This window comes from Lithobates pipiens, unplaced genomic scaffold (assembly GCF_037356315.1).
Source record: "Lithobates pipiens isolate NorthernLeopardFrog02 unplaced genomic scaffold, aLitPip1_a1.2 Scaffold_28, whole genome shotgun sequence".
In the NCBI taxonomy this organism is placed as follows: Eukaryota; Metazoa; Chordata; class Amphibia; order Anura; family Ranidae; genus Lithobates; species Lithobates pipiens.
The window spans coordinates 50872592-50886233 of record NW_027507789.1 but is presented as its reverse complement, the minus strand read 5'-3'; the positions used below and the strand labels follow the sequence as shown (position 1 = coordinate 50886233).

General features: G+C 43.6%; 1 protein-coding gene across 1 annotated transcript in view; it reads left to right on the top strand.

Annotated features, from left to right (window-relative positions):
• Positions 1–13642, top strand: part of ZNFX1 (zinc finger NFX1-type containing 1) — a 69895-nt gene that overhangs the window by 25314 nt on the left and 30939 nt on the right. Inside the window, exons 4-6 of the mRNA XM_077459198.1 lie at positions 3782–3913; positions 7155–7297; positions 11033–11176. Of these exons, the coding sequence (XP_077315324.1) occupies positions 3782–3913; positions 7155–7297; positions 11033–11176 (419 nt within the window). The remainder of the gene's footprint in view (positions 1–3781; positions 3914–7154; positions 7298–11032; positions 11177–13642) is intronic.

The following is a 13642-nucleotide window of genomic DNA, read 5'->3' as shown; positions in this document are numbered from 1 at the left end:
GCATAGTTAAACTGGTCCAAGCTGGACCAATGTAACTTTGTAAAAATGCCATACCCGGACCTCTTCTTTAAAGCAGAGTTGCACCCATTTATTTTTTGTTTATTAAAAGTCAGCAGCTACAAAAAGTATAACTGCTGACTTTTAATAAACAGACACTTGCCTGTCTCACGGTCCAGCGAAGCAAGTGCCCGGACCCTCGCTATTGTCCTCGCCGCACCGCCATAGCAACTGTGGGCACCTGGCCATGACAACTTACGGCTTCAAGGCCGTGCGCGTACTGCGCAATTGTGTTCAGGATAGGAACGTTTTGATCACCGACCACAAAACGTGCAAAATTGCTCCGTGATTTTGACGCAGTTTCTGTTTTCATGCGGCCGGCGGTCAAAGTAGATCAAGTGTACATACTGTATACATACATACATACATACTATAGGTAAGCCTAGAATAAGGCTTACCTATAGGTAGTGGAAATATCTCCTAAACGTGCGCCGTTTAGGAGATATTTCACTTGTAGTGTGCCAATATTGTCATCGGTGCATGCGCTGTGAAGAAACGAACCACCGTGCCGTTTCTTCCTCAGCGCGTGTCGTGGCTGACAGCTCCCGCGTGCATGCGGGAGTGACGTCACATGGCTACGGCCAGTGACAAAGCCGGAGTCCACGACCCCAGAAGGAAGAGGGGCAAAGATGGACGCGGCCTGCACAGGGGACAGCGCGGGCTTCGTTTGCAGGTGAGTGTCACATAATGGGCTAGTATGCGATACTTACTAGCGCATTATGTTTTTCATTTGCAGGGAGCAAAAGAGGAAGTAAAACCCATCAGGGTTTACTTCCTCTTTAAAGTGGAGAGGGATTTAAACCCATGCCAGATTTTTATTTCTGTCTGTGCCCCCATTAGGGAAATTCATGCTTTTGGTTTGTCATGTTTACCATTATCATCAAAAGTGAATGTAAAAGAAAACCCCCAATCTGGGTTGTCCCCAGAACAGTAACAGAGGGGGAAATCTGCCAATGGGGGCAATACAGTAGTTCTGGTGACAATCAGGGATTTCCTCACTTTGGAGGGCTTTCCTCCCACTTCATGTTTTGGCTATGGGACAGGAAGTGAAGGGAAATCTCCCCCAATGTGACACAGGTAACAAAAATTCCTGAAAGAGTTTTAAACCCTCCCTTTATCTAAAATTAAAAAAAGTTTTGCCTTTAGTTCTACTTTAATGAATGGAAAAAAATAAAATGTGAAAGCCCAGTCATATCACTAGTCTCTTTTTCTTTCCTGAAATTGATCCTTGCATCCTTTTGCAATGTACACTCCCCCCTATGCCAAGACTACATTTGTAGTATGTATGATAGCACAGGCATACACTCCTTTTTTGTAGGGTTGCACCGATACTAGTATCAGAATCGGTGCCGATACCGAGTATTTGCCAGAGTACTTGTACTTGGGCAAAAGCTCCAATGCTTTATCCAATACCTGGACAGTCAGGGGGTGATCGGTGCGGCGGTGGGGGGAGTTACAAGCACCAATCCCCCCTGTATAGATTTCAATAAAGCAGCTAACAGTCGCTTCTCCTCCTCTCCCCTCCGCAGCTTTCAGCTACTTTAGTGAAATCTATGCAGGGGGGATCGGTGCTTTTAACTCCTCCCACCCCCTGACTGTATACTCCTCCAGTCCCCCCTCTGTGTCCTCTTCCAGGCTCCTCCGGTCCCCCTCCGTATACACCGCTCTGTGTCCCCCCTCTGTGTCCTCCGCTCTTGTCCCCCCTGTGTCAATCTTTCAGGATGGAGAGTGGAAGAAGGAGCCAGTAAATCTGTCGGCTCCTTCCTATTCCAAATGAACAAAGCCAATGATCTCTGACTCTGTCCATTCATAACTGAGCATCGTAAATTGTGTTTACGATACTTCAGTTTATGAATGGAGAGGAGCCTCTGTCTTCTGTCCATTCATCTCCAGTGCAGCTGAGGCTGCTGAGAAAGGGACAGGGGAACACAGTGACACTGTCCACTCCCCCCCCCCCCCCCCCGAAAAAAAGCATTGTAAAAAAATAAATTGTAAAAAAATAAAAATAAAAAACTGCAAACACAGTCCACGTGTCACCAGTGCTGCATATTAGTGACACTGTCACGTGACATAAAAAAAAAGTATCACTAATTGGTATCAGCGAGTACTTGAAAAAAGGTATCGGCACTTGTACTCGGCCTTAAAAAAGTGGTACAACCCTAATTTTTTGCATAGGGGTATGGAAGAGCTACAATCTCGGACAGGTTTATTCTGTCTGTGACCCCATAGGAAAGTTTTTTTTCCCTCAGTTCCTGTCTCTGTGACACAAGTACAAGAAATGAAGGCATAGGTTGTTACCAGGACAGGAAGTTAGAACCCTCCATTTTATTGTAATAAAAGTAATTTTCTGTAGTCTTTGTTTCCACTGGAGAGATTTCCCATCACCTCCTGTCAGGGGAAACCCCCCCTAACAGACTGAAAATAAGTGAACTTTTACAAAAGGACAATGAATGTACAATTAAAAGCTCTATTAGCAGTTGTAAAAAAATCTCTACAGGCAGCATAAATAAATGTTTTTTAAAGATTCAAGGCACACGTTTGACCTTCTAACAATACTAAAATATATCTACACATGACTGTGAATTGTTCCAGTTACCCTTGGAACAGAAAATACTACAATGTCTGACCAGGTCCATTTGCCCTGATTGCTACTGTATCCCTCCCTCCTGTAGCCCCCTCCTACATACATAGGCATAAACACTCATGTTCAACCACTCTAAGTATGCATGTTAATGGAATAATCCTTCATCAACAAGAACTTTTTGGCATTTGAATTGTACTTTGTACTCTTCCATGGAGCAGTGGATGTCCGCTGACACCCGCAACCATTTGATCTGATCCGATCCTGTCCACCAAAAACAGACAGATGGTGGTCCTATTCCCCATCTGTCCATCGGATTGGAAATGGACAGGCGATCCATTTCCATCTAATTGCCCCATAGTAAAGAGAGGGACTGGGCCCACAGTCAGTGGGTAGGAGGCTTTCCCCTAGTCCTCTCCAAAAGCCTCTGTCCTGGTTAGGTCTATCACACCATTACTGTAATGCTCCCAGTTCTCTTTTGGAGAAAGGAAGCTGTGCCTGAGGAAGCTGGAGAGGAACCTGTACCTGAGGACGTGCAGTGCAAGCATCTCCCTGTTTTTTTTCATTCTGTGGATATGTGCTTTCTAAGCCTGTAATGTTGCTTCTTGAATACTCTCCCTACTAGTCATCATATCAGCGGTCATTGGGGTTGGGGGGGGCTGCAGCATTGACCTAAGGCCACCTCCAAACATAGGGGCAAAGTAATTACGTAATAAAACATCAACTGCACAGGGCCTACAGGCAATATTAATGACTTGCCCTTTGTAATCTGCTTGCCTTTTATTGGGCACAACCTCCACAATTCATGTCCTCTTTAAAGCCAGAGACAGCTAGACATCTAACATTCTCAGAAAGAAGGCCAACAATGGCAGTATCATATTCATCTTACTTTAGGTTTCTTTTAAACACATGCCATTAGGCATAGCATGCACTTTAGTAAACTTTACAGCCATTCTGTTTAAATACAGATGTTACCAAAATTACGCATAAAGGTGAATCTCTAGTTTACATCAGTTTGTTTTCTTCACAAACGTAAAGTTTATATATCAGAGTCACATTTGTTTGCTGCATACAATGTGTTATAGATGGGACCTGCTTGAGCCAATTGTCTGCAGTGATCTTTTATTTCCTCCTTGCTTTTAGGCAAGACATACATCGGACTGAAGATTGCTCAAGCTCTGCTCATGAACACGGATGTATGGCAATTAAATAGACGCCCCAATCCAATTCTTGTGGTGTGCTACACTAATCATGCATTAGATCAGTTTCTGGAAGGTATGTATGCTGACCATTAAAGTGTAGGTGAATGAAAAGTCTACTATACATAATTCATCAATTTTTTAGAAATGTAATTGAATATATAAAAATATATACAATGATCCCACCTGTCCCTCCTTTCCAGCTATTTCCAACAAATTTGGCTTTAAAAAGAACCAGTCAGAACAGGTCATGTGCAATGCGCTGAACACATGGCCGGACATTCCGACCACAAAATCCGTCTGATTTTTTCCCGACGGATTTTGTCCGAAAACTTGTGTTGCATACACACGGTCGGAAAAAAGTTGTTGGAAAATGCGATCGTTCGGAACGAGGTGACGTTCGTTGCGTACGACGGGACTACATAGAGGCTAGTAGCCAATAGCTTTGGTCTTGTAATTTCATCTGAGCATGCGTGGCACTTTGTCCGCCGGAATTCTCTACAAACTAACGGAAAAAGTCAGAGATCCTGTTCTCAAATTTTTTCCGACGGAAAAAGTCCGATAGGGCCCACACACGATCAGATTTTCCGACAATATAATACAATTGGACCTTTTCCATCGGAATTTTCGACCGTGTGTACAGGACATAAGGATCTTGATCTTTATGCCTCAAGCACACTGGTTTCTCATAAATGCTGTTCCTCCAAACAGTAGAAAATCAGTGTTAGAAACTCACCTAAGCTGCATTTTTTCAAACCGGTTTAGGTGAGTTTAGCAGAGTTTGGTCGTTTATTAAAGTGACACTTTTTTTTAAAATAACAAACATATCATACTTACCTCCACTGTGCAGCTCGTTTTGCTCAGAGTGGCCCCGATCCTGGTCTTCTGGGGTCCCTCGGCGGCTCCTCCCCACATCAGATAGCCCCCTTGTAGAAGCGCTCTCCTGGGGGGTTACCTTGCAAGTGCGCACCCGAGTCCAGCATTCGGTGTCCGGCTCTCAGGTCGTTTGATTGACAGCAGCAGGAGCCAATGGCTGCGCTGCTATCAGTCTATCCAATCAACAGCCGAGAACCCTGGGCAGAGAGACAGCGCGTCCCTGTGGGTCAAGTTTGAGAGGTCAGGTAAGTAAAACGGGGGGCGGTCACTGACAGGTGTTTTTTCACCTTATGCATAGGATTTATTAAGGTGAAAAAACACAAACCTTTACAATCCCTTTAATTTAATTGGTCAGAATTTTTATTTATTGTGACCATTGAAATAAATGCTGAAGTTTCATGTGTGCCTAGCCTTTAGGCGCGTTTGTGTTCAGCATTTGTTGTGGTCAAAATTCCCTCTCCTAAACGAGATTTTAGGGCGTTCAGAATATATCCTCTAAACTCCCCTGCTACTAAACAGTTAAAACCTTCCATATGTGCATGGACACATAGGATAACAATAGGGGAGTTCAAGGGCAGAAAAAAAGAACACCTTAAAGTGGAGTTCCGCCCATTTAAAAGTCAGCAGCTACAAAAAGTGTAGCTGCTGACTTGCGGGCGAACGAAGCCTCGCTCCTCTCCCCCTCCTCTCTGCGGCGCCGGCATTCTAACTGTGGACACCTGGCTGTGGTTTCACAGCCCGGGCACACACTGCGCATGTGCGAACCACGCTGCACACTGTGAATAGCCGGGCAATCTTCTGGGACCTGTGACGTGTCCCAGAAGAATGCAGGGAGGGCGGGGGGGGGAGAGGTGATCTTCGTCCCCACGCCAGGGGAGGAAGTGGGAGCTGGGTGCCTGTAAAAACAGGGTAATCACTCCTCCCCCAAAAAAATGACATGCCAAAATGAACGTTGATTTGACCCCATAACGGTTAGAAAAATCGAACGAACGTTCTTAAAATTACATTTTTTTTTTTGAAGGAAGACATTATTTGTTTAATAAAAAAAAATGTAATCTCTTAGTCTGATGATATTTACCAGATTCACCCTTTAATAGTATATACAGTATATATATCCTCTAATAGTATATACAGTATATATCCTCTAATAGTATATACAGTATATATCTCCTCTAATAGTATATACAGTATACTGCTATTCTCAGAGTGGATTAGAGATTTTACTTCCTAACCATATAGTTGGTTATTTATATGTACCACTGCATAGAGATATTTAAAGTGGAGGGCCACCCTGAAAAACAAAAGTATATTAAAATGTTGCAAAAAATCAGAAAAAACTTACCAGAAATGCCTGTTGCAAGGCAGATTGTCCTAATCTGCCTCTTCCTACTCCGCGGTGATCTTCAGTCTTCTCTCCTCCACGCGCCGTCTGTGTGTCCCAGAACACAGCACGCCCCATTCATAAAGCGCTGCGCAACTCACGCTTGCGCAGTAGGAAACGGGCACTGAAGCCGCAAGGCTCCACTGCCTGTTTCCCTTAGTTGGAATGGCGACGCCGGGACCCGAGAGCCGAGGGACGGTTCGGCCTTGGGCGGCCGACATCGCGGGTACCCAGGACAGGTAAGTGCGCTTATTAAAAGTCAGCAGCTACTGTGTTTCAGCTAGCCCTCCCCCTTTTTTTACAACTTTACACATTAACTAAATTATACACCACAATTTTTTTTTTTATGTTATTAACCGATTAATTGATTAATTAAAACAATAATCGGCCAACTAATCGATTATGAAAATAATCGTTAGTTGCAGCCCTAGGGATGAGGGATAGAGTCTGACACTTCTAATTTAAAAAAAGAAGACTACAAATAAATAACATAATGAACAGCTTTCTCTGAGGGTTGAGGTTTCACTATTCTAATGCCGCGTACACACGGCCAGCAAAAGACCGATGAGAGCTTTTCATCGGAAAGTGCGACCGTGTGTATACTCCATCGGAATTTAGCTGGCTGAATTCCCACCAAAGAAAATTTGAGAGCATGTTCTCAATTTTTCAGACGGAAAAACTTTCTATCGGAAATTCCAATTGTGTGTATGCAATTCCGACGCGCAAAAACTCACGCATCCTCAGATTCAACTACGAGATGGAAGCTATTGGCCTACTGGGTATTGAACTTCCCTTTTTCTAGCCCCGTCGTACGTGTTGTACCACACTGCGCTCTTGACGGTCGGAATTTGGTGTGACCGTGTATATGTAAGGCAGCTTGAGCAAAATCCCATTGGAATTCCATCAGGAAAACCATCAGAGCGACCAAAATTCCGATCGTGCGTACGCAGCATAACAGATCAGGAGTATTATAAATGCCTTTTTGAGCTCAAAAAGTCAGGTTCAGCTTTGTTGATAAAAGACGTTCTCCTAAAGGCTTATTCTACTAATGTTGTTTCAGGAATTCACCAGTTCTTGGCGGATGGAATTGTACGCGTTGGAGGACGCAGCAGCAGTGAAGTTTTAAAGCAGTTTAATGTCAAAGAACTGAGACAAAGTGTTCGCAGAGATTGCCCAGCCCACATACGCAGGGCATGTGGAGAAGTGAGTATTGATACCAATGCATCACGTTCTATATCTTGTTACCTAGAACTCTGTATACTCTTCTTCATAGCAACTGCTGAGATACAATGTAGGTTAGCTTCACTGTTACCAAAAAATTGCCTATGCTAAGCAGGTAATGAGCACCTGCCCATTAAAACAACCGTGCAGCTTTGACTAAATTTTAAAAATATGTATAGGCCATACCTCCTGAAGCCTGGCCAAAAAACTCAGAGATGGTATCTGCCCATCATTTACAGATGCATATATATACAGGGCCTTGAAAAAGTATTCATACCCCTTGAAATTTTCCACATTTTGTCATGTTACAACCAAAAACGTAAATGTATTTTATTGGGATTTTATGTGATACCAACACAAAGTGGCACATAATTGTGAAGTGGAAGGAAAATGATAAATGGTTTTCAACATTTCCTACAAATATGTAAAAATTGTGGCGTGCATTTGTATTCAGCCCCCTTTACCCTGATACACCTAAAGCTACTTTACAGAGGCGCTTTACATGTGCTACAGAGCTAAAAATGGCGCCTGCATAGCGACTGTAATGCCCTGTACACACGGTTGGAAATTCCGATGGTAATGGTCTGATCAGATTATATTGTCGGAAAATCCGATCGTGTGGACTTTTTCCATTGGAAATTCTGATGGAAAAAATTTGAGAGCTGGATCTAAAATTTTCCGACAAAAAAATCAGATTGGACTTTTTCCGATCGTTTGTAGAGAATTCCGACGGACAAAGTCAGATCAAATTACGAGACCAAAGCTATTGGCTACTAGCCTCTACGTAGTCCCGTCGTACCGAACAAACATCACTATGTTCCGAACGATCGTATTTTCCAACAACTTTGTCCGACCATGTGTATGCAACACAAGTTTCGGACAAAATCCGTCAGAAAAAATCAGACCGATTTTGTGGTCAGAGTGTCCGACCGTGTGTACAAGGCATAAAGAGCCTCTCTTGTCTCTCCAGTGTAAAAGCTAGAGAGCTTTCACATTGGAGCGGTGCGCTTGCAGGACGGTAAAAAAAAGTCCCGCAAGCCGCATCTTTGCAGAGCTGTAGGAGCGGTGTATACATGGCTCCTAAAGTGCCTCTGCCTATTGAAAACAATGGGCAGCGCCGCCAAAGCGCCGCTGCAGCTATCAACAACTGGTTCAAGTGGTTCTAAAGGCAGAAGGCATTTTACCTTAATGCGTTAAAGTAAAAAACCTTCAAAGTGCAGCCCCCCCTTATACTTACCTGAGTCCCATCTTGTGCGTAAGGGCAATTTCGCTCCCGGGTCTCTCACTGGCTCACGCAGCAGCAGGAGTCATTGGCTTCTGCTGCTGTCAATCACATGCAGCGAGGAGAGAGCAGAGCGCAGGGTCTAGGCACCCTGTGTGTGAATGGACAATTCACAGGAGCATGGCTCCGGAGCAAGCTTGCTGGACTATCCCCATAGCATGAAGCTTGCTATTGGGGACACTCAGCAGGGGGGAGGAGCAGGCAGCGCCAGCGGGGGAGCCAAAAAGAAGAGGATCGGGGCTGCTCTGTGCAAAACTATTACACAGAGCAGGTAAGTATACCATGTTTGTTATTTAAATTTTTTTTAACTTTGGAATCACTTTAAGTGATTTACCACATGCCGACCAGCCGCCGCAGTTGTACTGCGGCAGAATGGCACGGCTGGGCGAAACAACGTTATGTAACTTCACTTCGCCCTGTGGCCACTAGGGGACGCGTGCACGCCGCCTAAGGCACGCGCGTGCGCCCCCCCCCCCCCGCTCTCTCCCCGAGCCGATGCGAATGCCCAGCAGTCTCGATCACCGCCGGGCTCCCGCCATCGCTCAGGGCACACAGAGAACCCATAACTGTGTGTGTAACCATACAGTTTCTGGTTCTCTGAGCAGAGAACTTACAGATCGCCTGTTCATACTCTGTATGAACAGCAATCTGTTAGTTCCCTGCACAGTTCCCATCCTCCTTCAGTTAGAACACAAACTAGGACACACTTTAACCGCTTCACTGCCCCCTAGTGTTAACCCCTTCACTGCCAGACATTTTTACAGTAATCAACGCATTTTTAATCGCACTGATCGCTGTATTAATGCCAATGGTCCCAAAAATTTGTCAGAATTGTGATAAAAATCGCTGATCGTCACCATTACTAGTAAAAAAAAAAAATTGTTAATAAAAATGCCATAAATCTATCCCCTATTTTATAGACGCGATAACTTTTGCGCAAACCAATCAATATACGCTTATTGGGATTTTTTTTTATTTTTATTTTTTAACAAAAATATGTAGAAGAATACTGAGGAAAAAAAAATTTATTTGTATAATTTTTGGGGATATTTATTATAGCAAAAATAAAAAATAATGCATTTTTTTTCAAAAATTACGCTCTTTTTTTTGTTTATCGCGCAAAAAATAAAAACCGCAGAGGTGATCAAATATCACCAAAAGAAAGCTCTATTTGTGGGAAAAAAACGATGTCACTTTTGTTTGGGAGCCACGTCTCATGACCGCGCAATTGTCAGTTAAAGCGAAGCAGTGCCGAACTGCAAAAAGTGCTCTGGTCTTTGGCCAGCCAAATGGTCCGGGGCTGAAGCTGTTAAAGACAGAAGGTTTTTTACCTTGCCATTGTGTGCCATTGAGAAGGTGATTAACTACAACTTATTGAGGTTAAAGTAATTTTTAGGAGGGGGTGATTCTTTTTCCAACTCAGTGATTCTGTTTTTGATTTTTTTACTAACATGTTGGTCTTATATCTTTTACTTGGATGTTATACGTTGCACTGAGTAAATACAGCTGGATTTATTTCCACATTGTATTTCAATTATTTATTGCCTACTCCTAATAATTTGAACAATCTTGAAGTTTGTAAACTTTGAAGATCCCCACATTTTTTCTTGGATTCTATGACACATACACTATATTTTCAAAAGTATTGGTACACCTGCCATTACACACATGAACTTCAATAAATAACAAACATGTCATAATTACATGCTCTATGTAATGGTTTTGCACAGAGCTGCCCCGGTCCTCCTCTTCCCAGGTCCCCACACTAGTGCTTCTAGTTCCTCCCCCCCTGCCGAGTCGGTTATGGGGGCACTCATGTGAGCTCAATCCACGGGGCATAGTGAATATACGATATTGTCAAAAGTTTTCAATTTAAATGAACTTCAATGGCACCCCAATCTTAGTCCATAGAGTTCAATATAGATTTTGCCCAACCTTTACAGCTATAACAGCTTCAACTCTTCTGGGAAGGCTGTCCACAAGGTTTAGGAGTGTGTCTATGGTAATGTTTGACCATTTTTTCAGAGGTGCATTTGTGAGGTCAGGCACTGATGTTGGACAAGAAGGTCTAGCTTGCATTTTCCCTTCTACTTCATCCCAAAGGTGTTCTGTCCGGTTAAGGTCAGGACTCTGTTCAGGCCAGTCAAGATCCTCCACCCCAAACCCCTTCATCCATGTCTTTATGGACCTTGCTTTGTGCACATGTTTGTTAAAAAAAAAAAATAGGTTTACAATAAAATTAAGTAAACTTTTATTGGATTGTTAAAAATCACTATTGTTTGTATTGTTTTTACAGTGCTGTTATAAAGTGAAAATATTTAATATTTTTGTCGATGGCATATTTATAGTGCAATGTTAAACATCCCTTGATTTTTGTTGCCTTTGCCACCACTGCACTAAATACTTTTTATTTTCTGTGTCTTTACTCACTTAAGGTCCTACAAGAGATGAAGTTAGCAGAACATAAACTCCGTGAAGGTGGACAGCTTTTGCAATGCACAACAGCTGGTGTCATTCATGAAAAGTTCCTACAGAAACACATCAGCGAGGACCACTGGGCTAGTTTACATAGCGTGATGGTAAGAAGCCTCTCCCAATTATGCCAATTTCAGTATAATGGAAAATTGTATATTTACATGATGGTAATTTTCCTCTCCTGATGTATAAGCATGACAGCATACATCAGGGATATGCAATTAGCGGACCTCCAGCTGTTGCCAAACTACAAGCCCCATCATGCCTCTGCCTCTGGGTGTCATGCTTGTGGCTGTCAGAGTCTTGCTGTGCCTCATGGGACTTGCAGTTCAGCAACAGCTGGAGGTCCGCTAATTACATATCCCTGGCATACATGAATGGCCCAGCTCCACCCCCCCGCCCAATCACAGGACCGGTTCTAAAATATAAATAAGTCACTTCCCCTAAGGCAGCAATCTCATAACTATACCCAATGCAAAGCTCAAAGGGGGAATCTGTATGCTGTCATGCTTATGCATCGGGAAAGGAAAATTACCTTTAGGTAAGTACACAATTTTGCATTTTCCTGACACAAGCATGACAGCATACACAAATGGGATGTAGCGCGCCATAAGCCACAAAGGAGGGTAATGCTGAAGTATTTTAATCAACTTATTATTATTATTATTATATAGGATTTATATAGCGCCAACAGTATGTGCAGCGCTTTACAACATGAGGGCAGACAGTACATTTACAATACAAATCAATATAGGGGGGATCAGAGGGCCCTGCTCTTTAGAGCTTACAATCTAGAAGGGAGGGTCAAGTGGAAACAAAAGGTAATAACTGTGGGGGATGAGCTAATGGAGAAAATGAAAATACAGTTGTTAGGTGGGGTTAGGATAGGCTTCTCTGGTGAGAAGGGTTTTCAGGGATCGTCTAAAAGCTAACAGAGTAGGAGATAAGCGGACAGATTGGGGTAGGGCATTCCATAGGATTAGAGAGGCTTTGGAAAAGTCCTGGAGGCGAGCATGGGAGGAGGTGACGAGGGAGCTAGAGAGCAGGAGGTCTTGAGAGGAATGAAGAGAACAAGTAGGTTGGTATTTAGAGACTAGGCTAGTGATGTAGCTGGGGGCTAAATTGTGGATGGCTTTGTAAGTAGTTGTTAGTATTTTGAATTTAATTTGTTGGGTGAGCGGAAGCCAGTGGAGGGATTGACAGAGAGGAGTAGCAGACACGGAGCGATTGGTAACGTGGATGAGTCTGGCAGCAGCATTTATGATGGATTGAAGAGGTGATAGACTATGAAGAGGTAAGCCAATGAGAAGGGAGTTGCAGTAGCCGAGGCGAGAGATGCCGGGGCGGCACAGTGGTGTAGTGGTTAGCACTCTCACCTAGCAGTAAGAAGGGTCGCTGGTTCGAATCCCAACCACGACACTACCTGCCTGGAGTTTGCATGTTCTCCCTGTGCCTGCATGGGTTTCCTCCGGGTACTCTGGTTTCCTCCCACAATCCAAAGACATGCAGGTAGGTTAATTGGCTTCTGCCCAAAATTGTCCCTAGTATATGAATGGGGTCCTTGGATTGTGGGCTCCTTGAGGGTAGGGACCAATGTGAGTGTGCAATGTACAGGGATAGGGATAATTGTAGACACTCACTCAGGTTGAACTGGTGTCTTTATTCCACCTTAGCAACTATGAAACTATGACCAGTGAGTGAATTAAGAGCTTTGTTGTGTCATTGGTTAGAAAGGAGCATATTTTGGAGATGTTGCGGAGGTTGAGGTGGCAAGATTTGGACAGTGATTGGACGTGGTGCTTAAGAGAGAGAGTTCAGAGTCCAGGACTACACCTAGAACCTTGGCATGTGGGGATGGGTTTATAGTTGTGTCATCGATTTTGACAGAGAGATCCGGGGAAGGGGCATATGGGGGAGGAAAAATTATAAGTTCAGTTTTGGATAGATTCAGTTTGAGGAAGTGGTGTGACATCCAGACTGATATATTAAATTAGTAAATTAGTGATACGTGAGTAGGCAGCGGGAGTGAGCTGAGGGGTAGAAAAATAGATTTGTGTGTCGTCAGCGTAGAGGTGGTATTGGAAGCCATGGGAGGCTATCAGCTGGCCCAGGGAGGAGGTTTATTAGATTAATTTAGAACTGAAGTCAAACTCTCCTGTTTTCAATGTTGCTTTATTAACTTTGTAATGGGCTAGAAATGGTTTGTAGTACATGAACCTGGTTGGTATCCTGTATAATAATTCTGGACCCCTGAATTCTGCCCATGAACGCATAATCCATTTGGTAAAGTGGGCTCAGCACTAAATTGATGGATTCAGTTTAGCCATATAAGCCCATCAGACTACCTTGACCCGAGACAATGTGATTGTCCTAGTGGACAGGGAAAATCTTCTTACACTGCTAGGCCTAAAGAGCTCATTGTCTGACCTTCTGGAGAAGGGCCACTTCCATGTATTTCTTCAACATCGAGTCCACTTCCAATGCTTGTGGTGACTCAGGTATTATAGTTTGGACCTGCTGGAAGGGTGATGTCGTGACCCAGATGCAAAGATTCAGACCTTTATATGGTG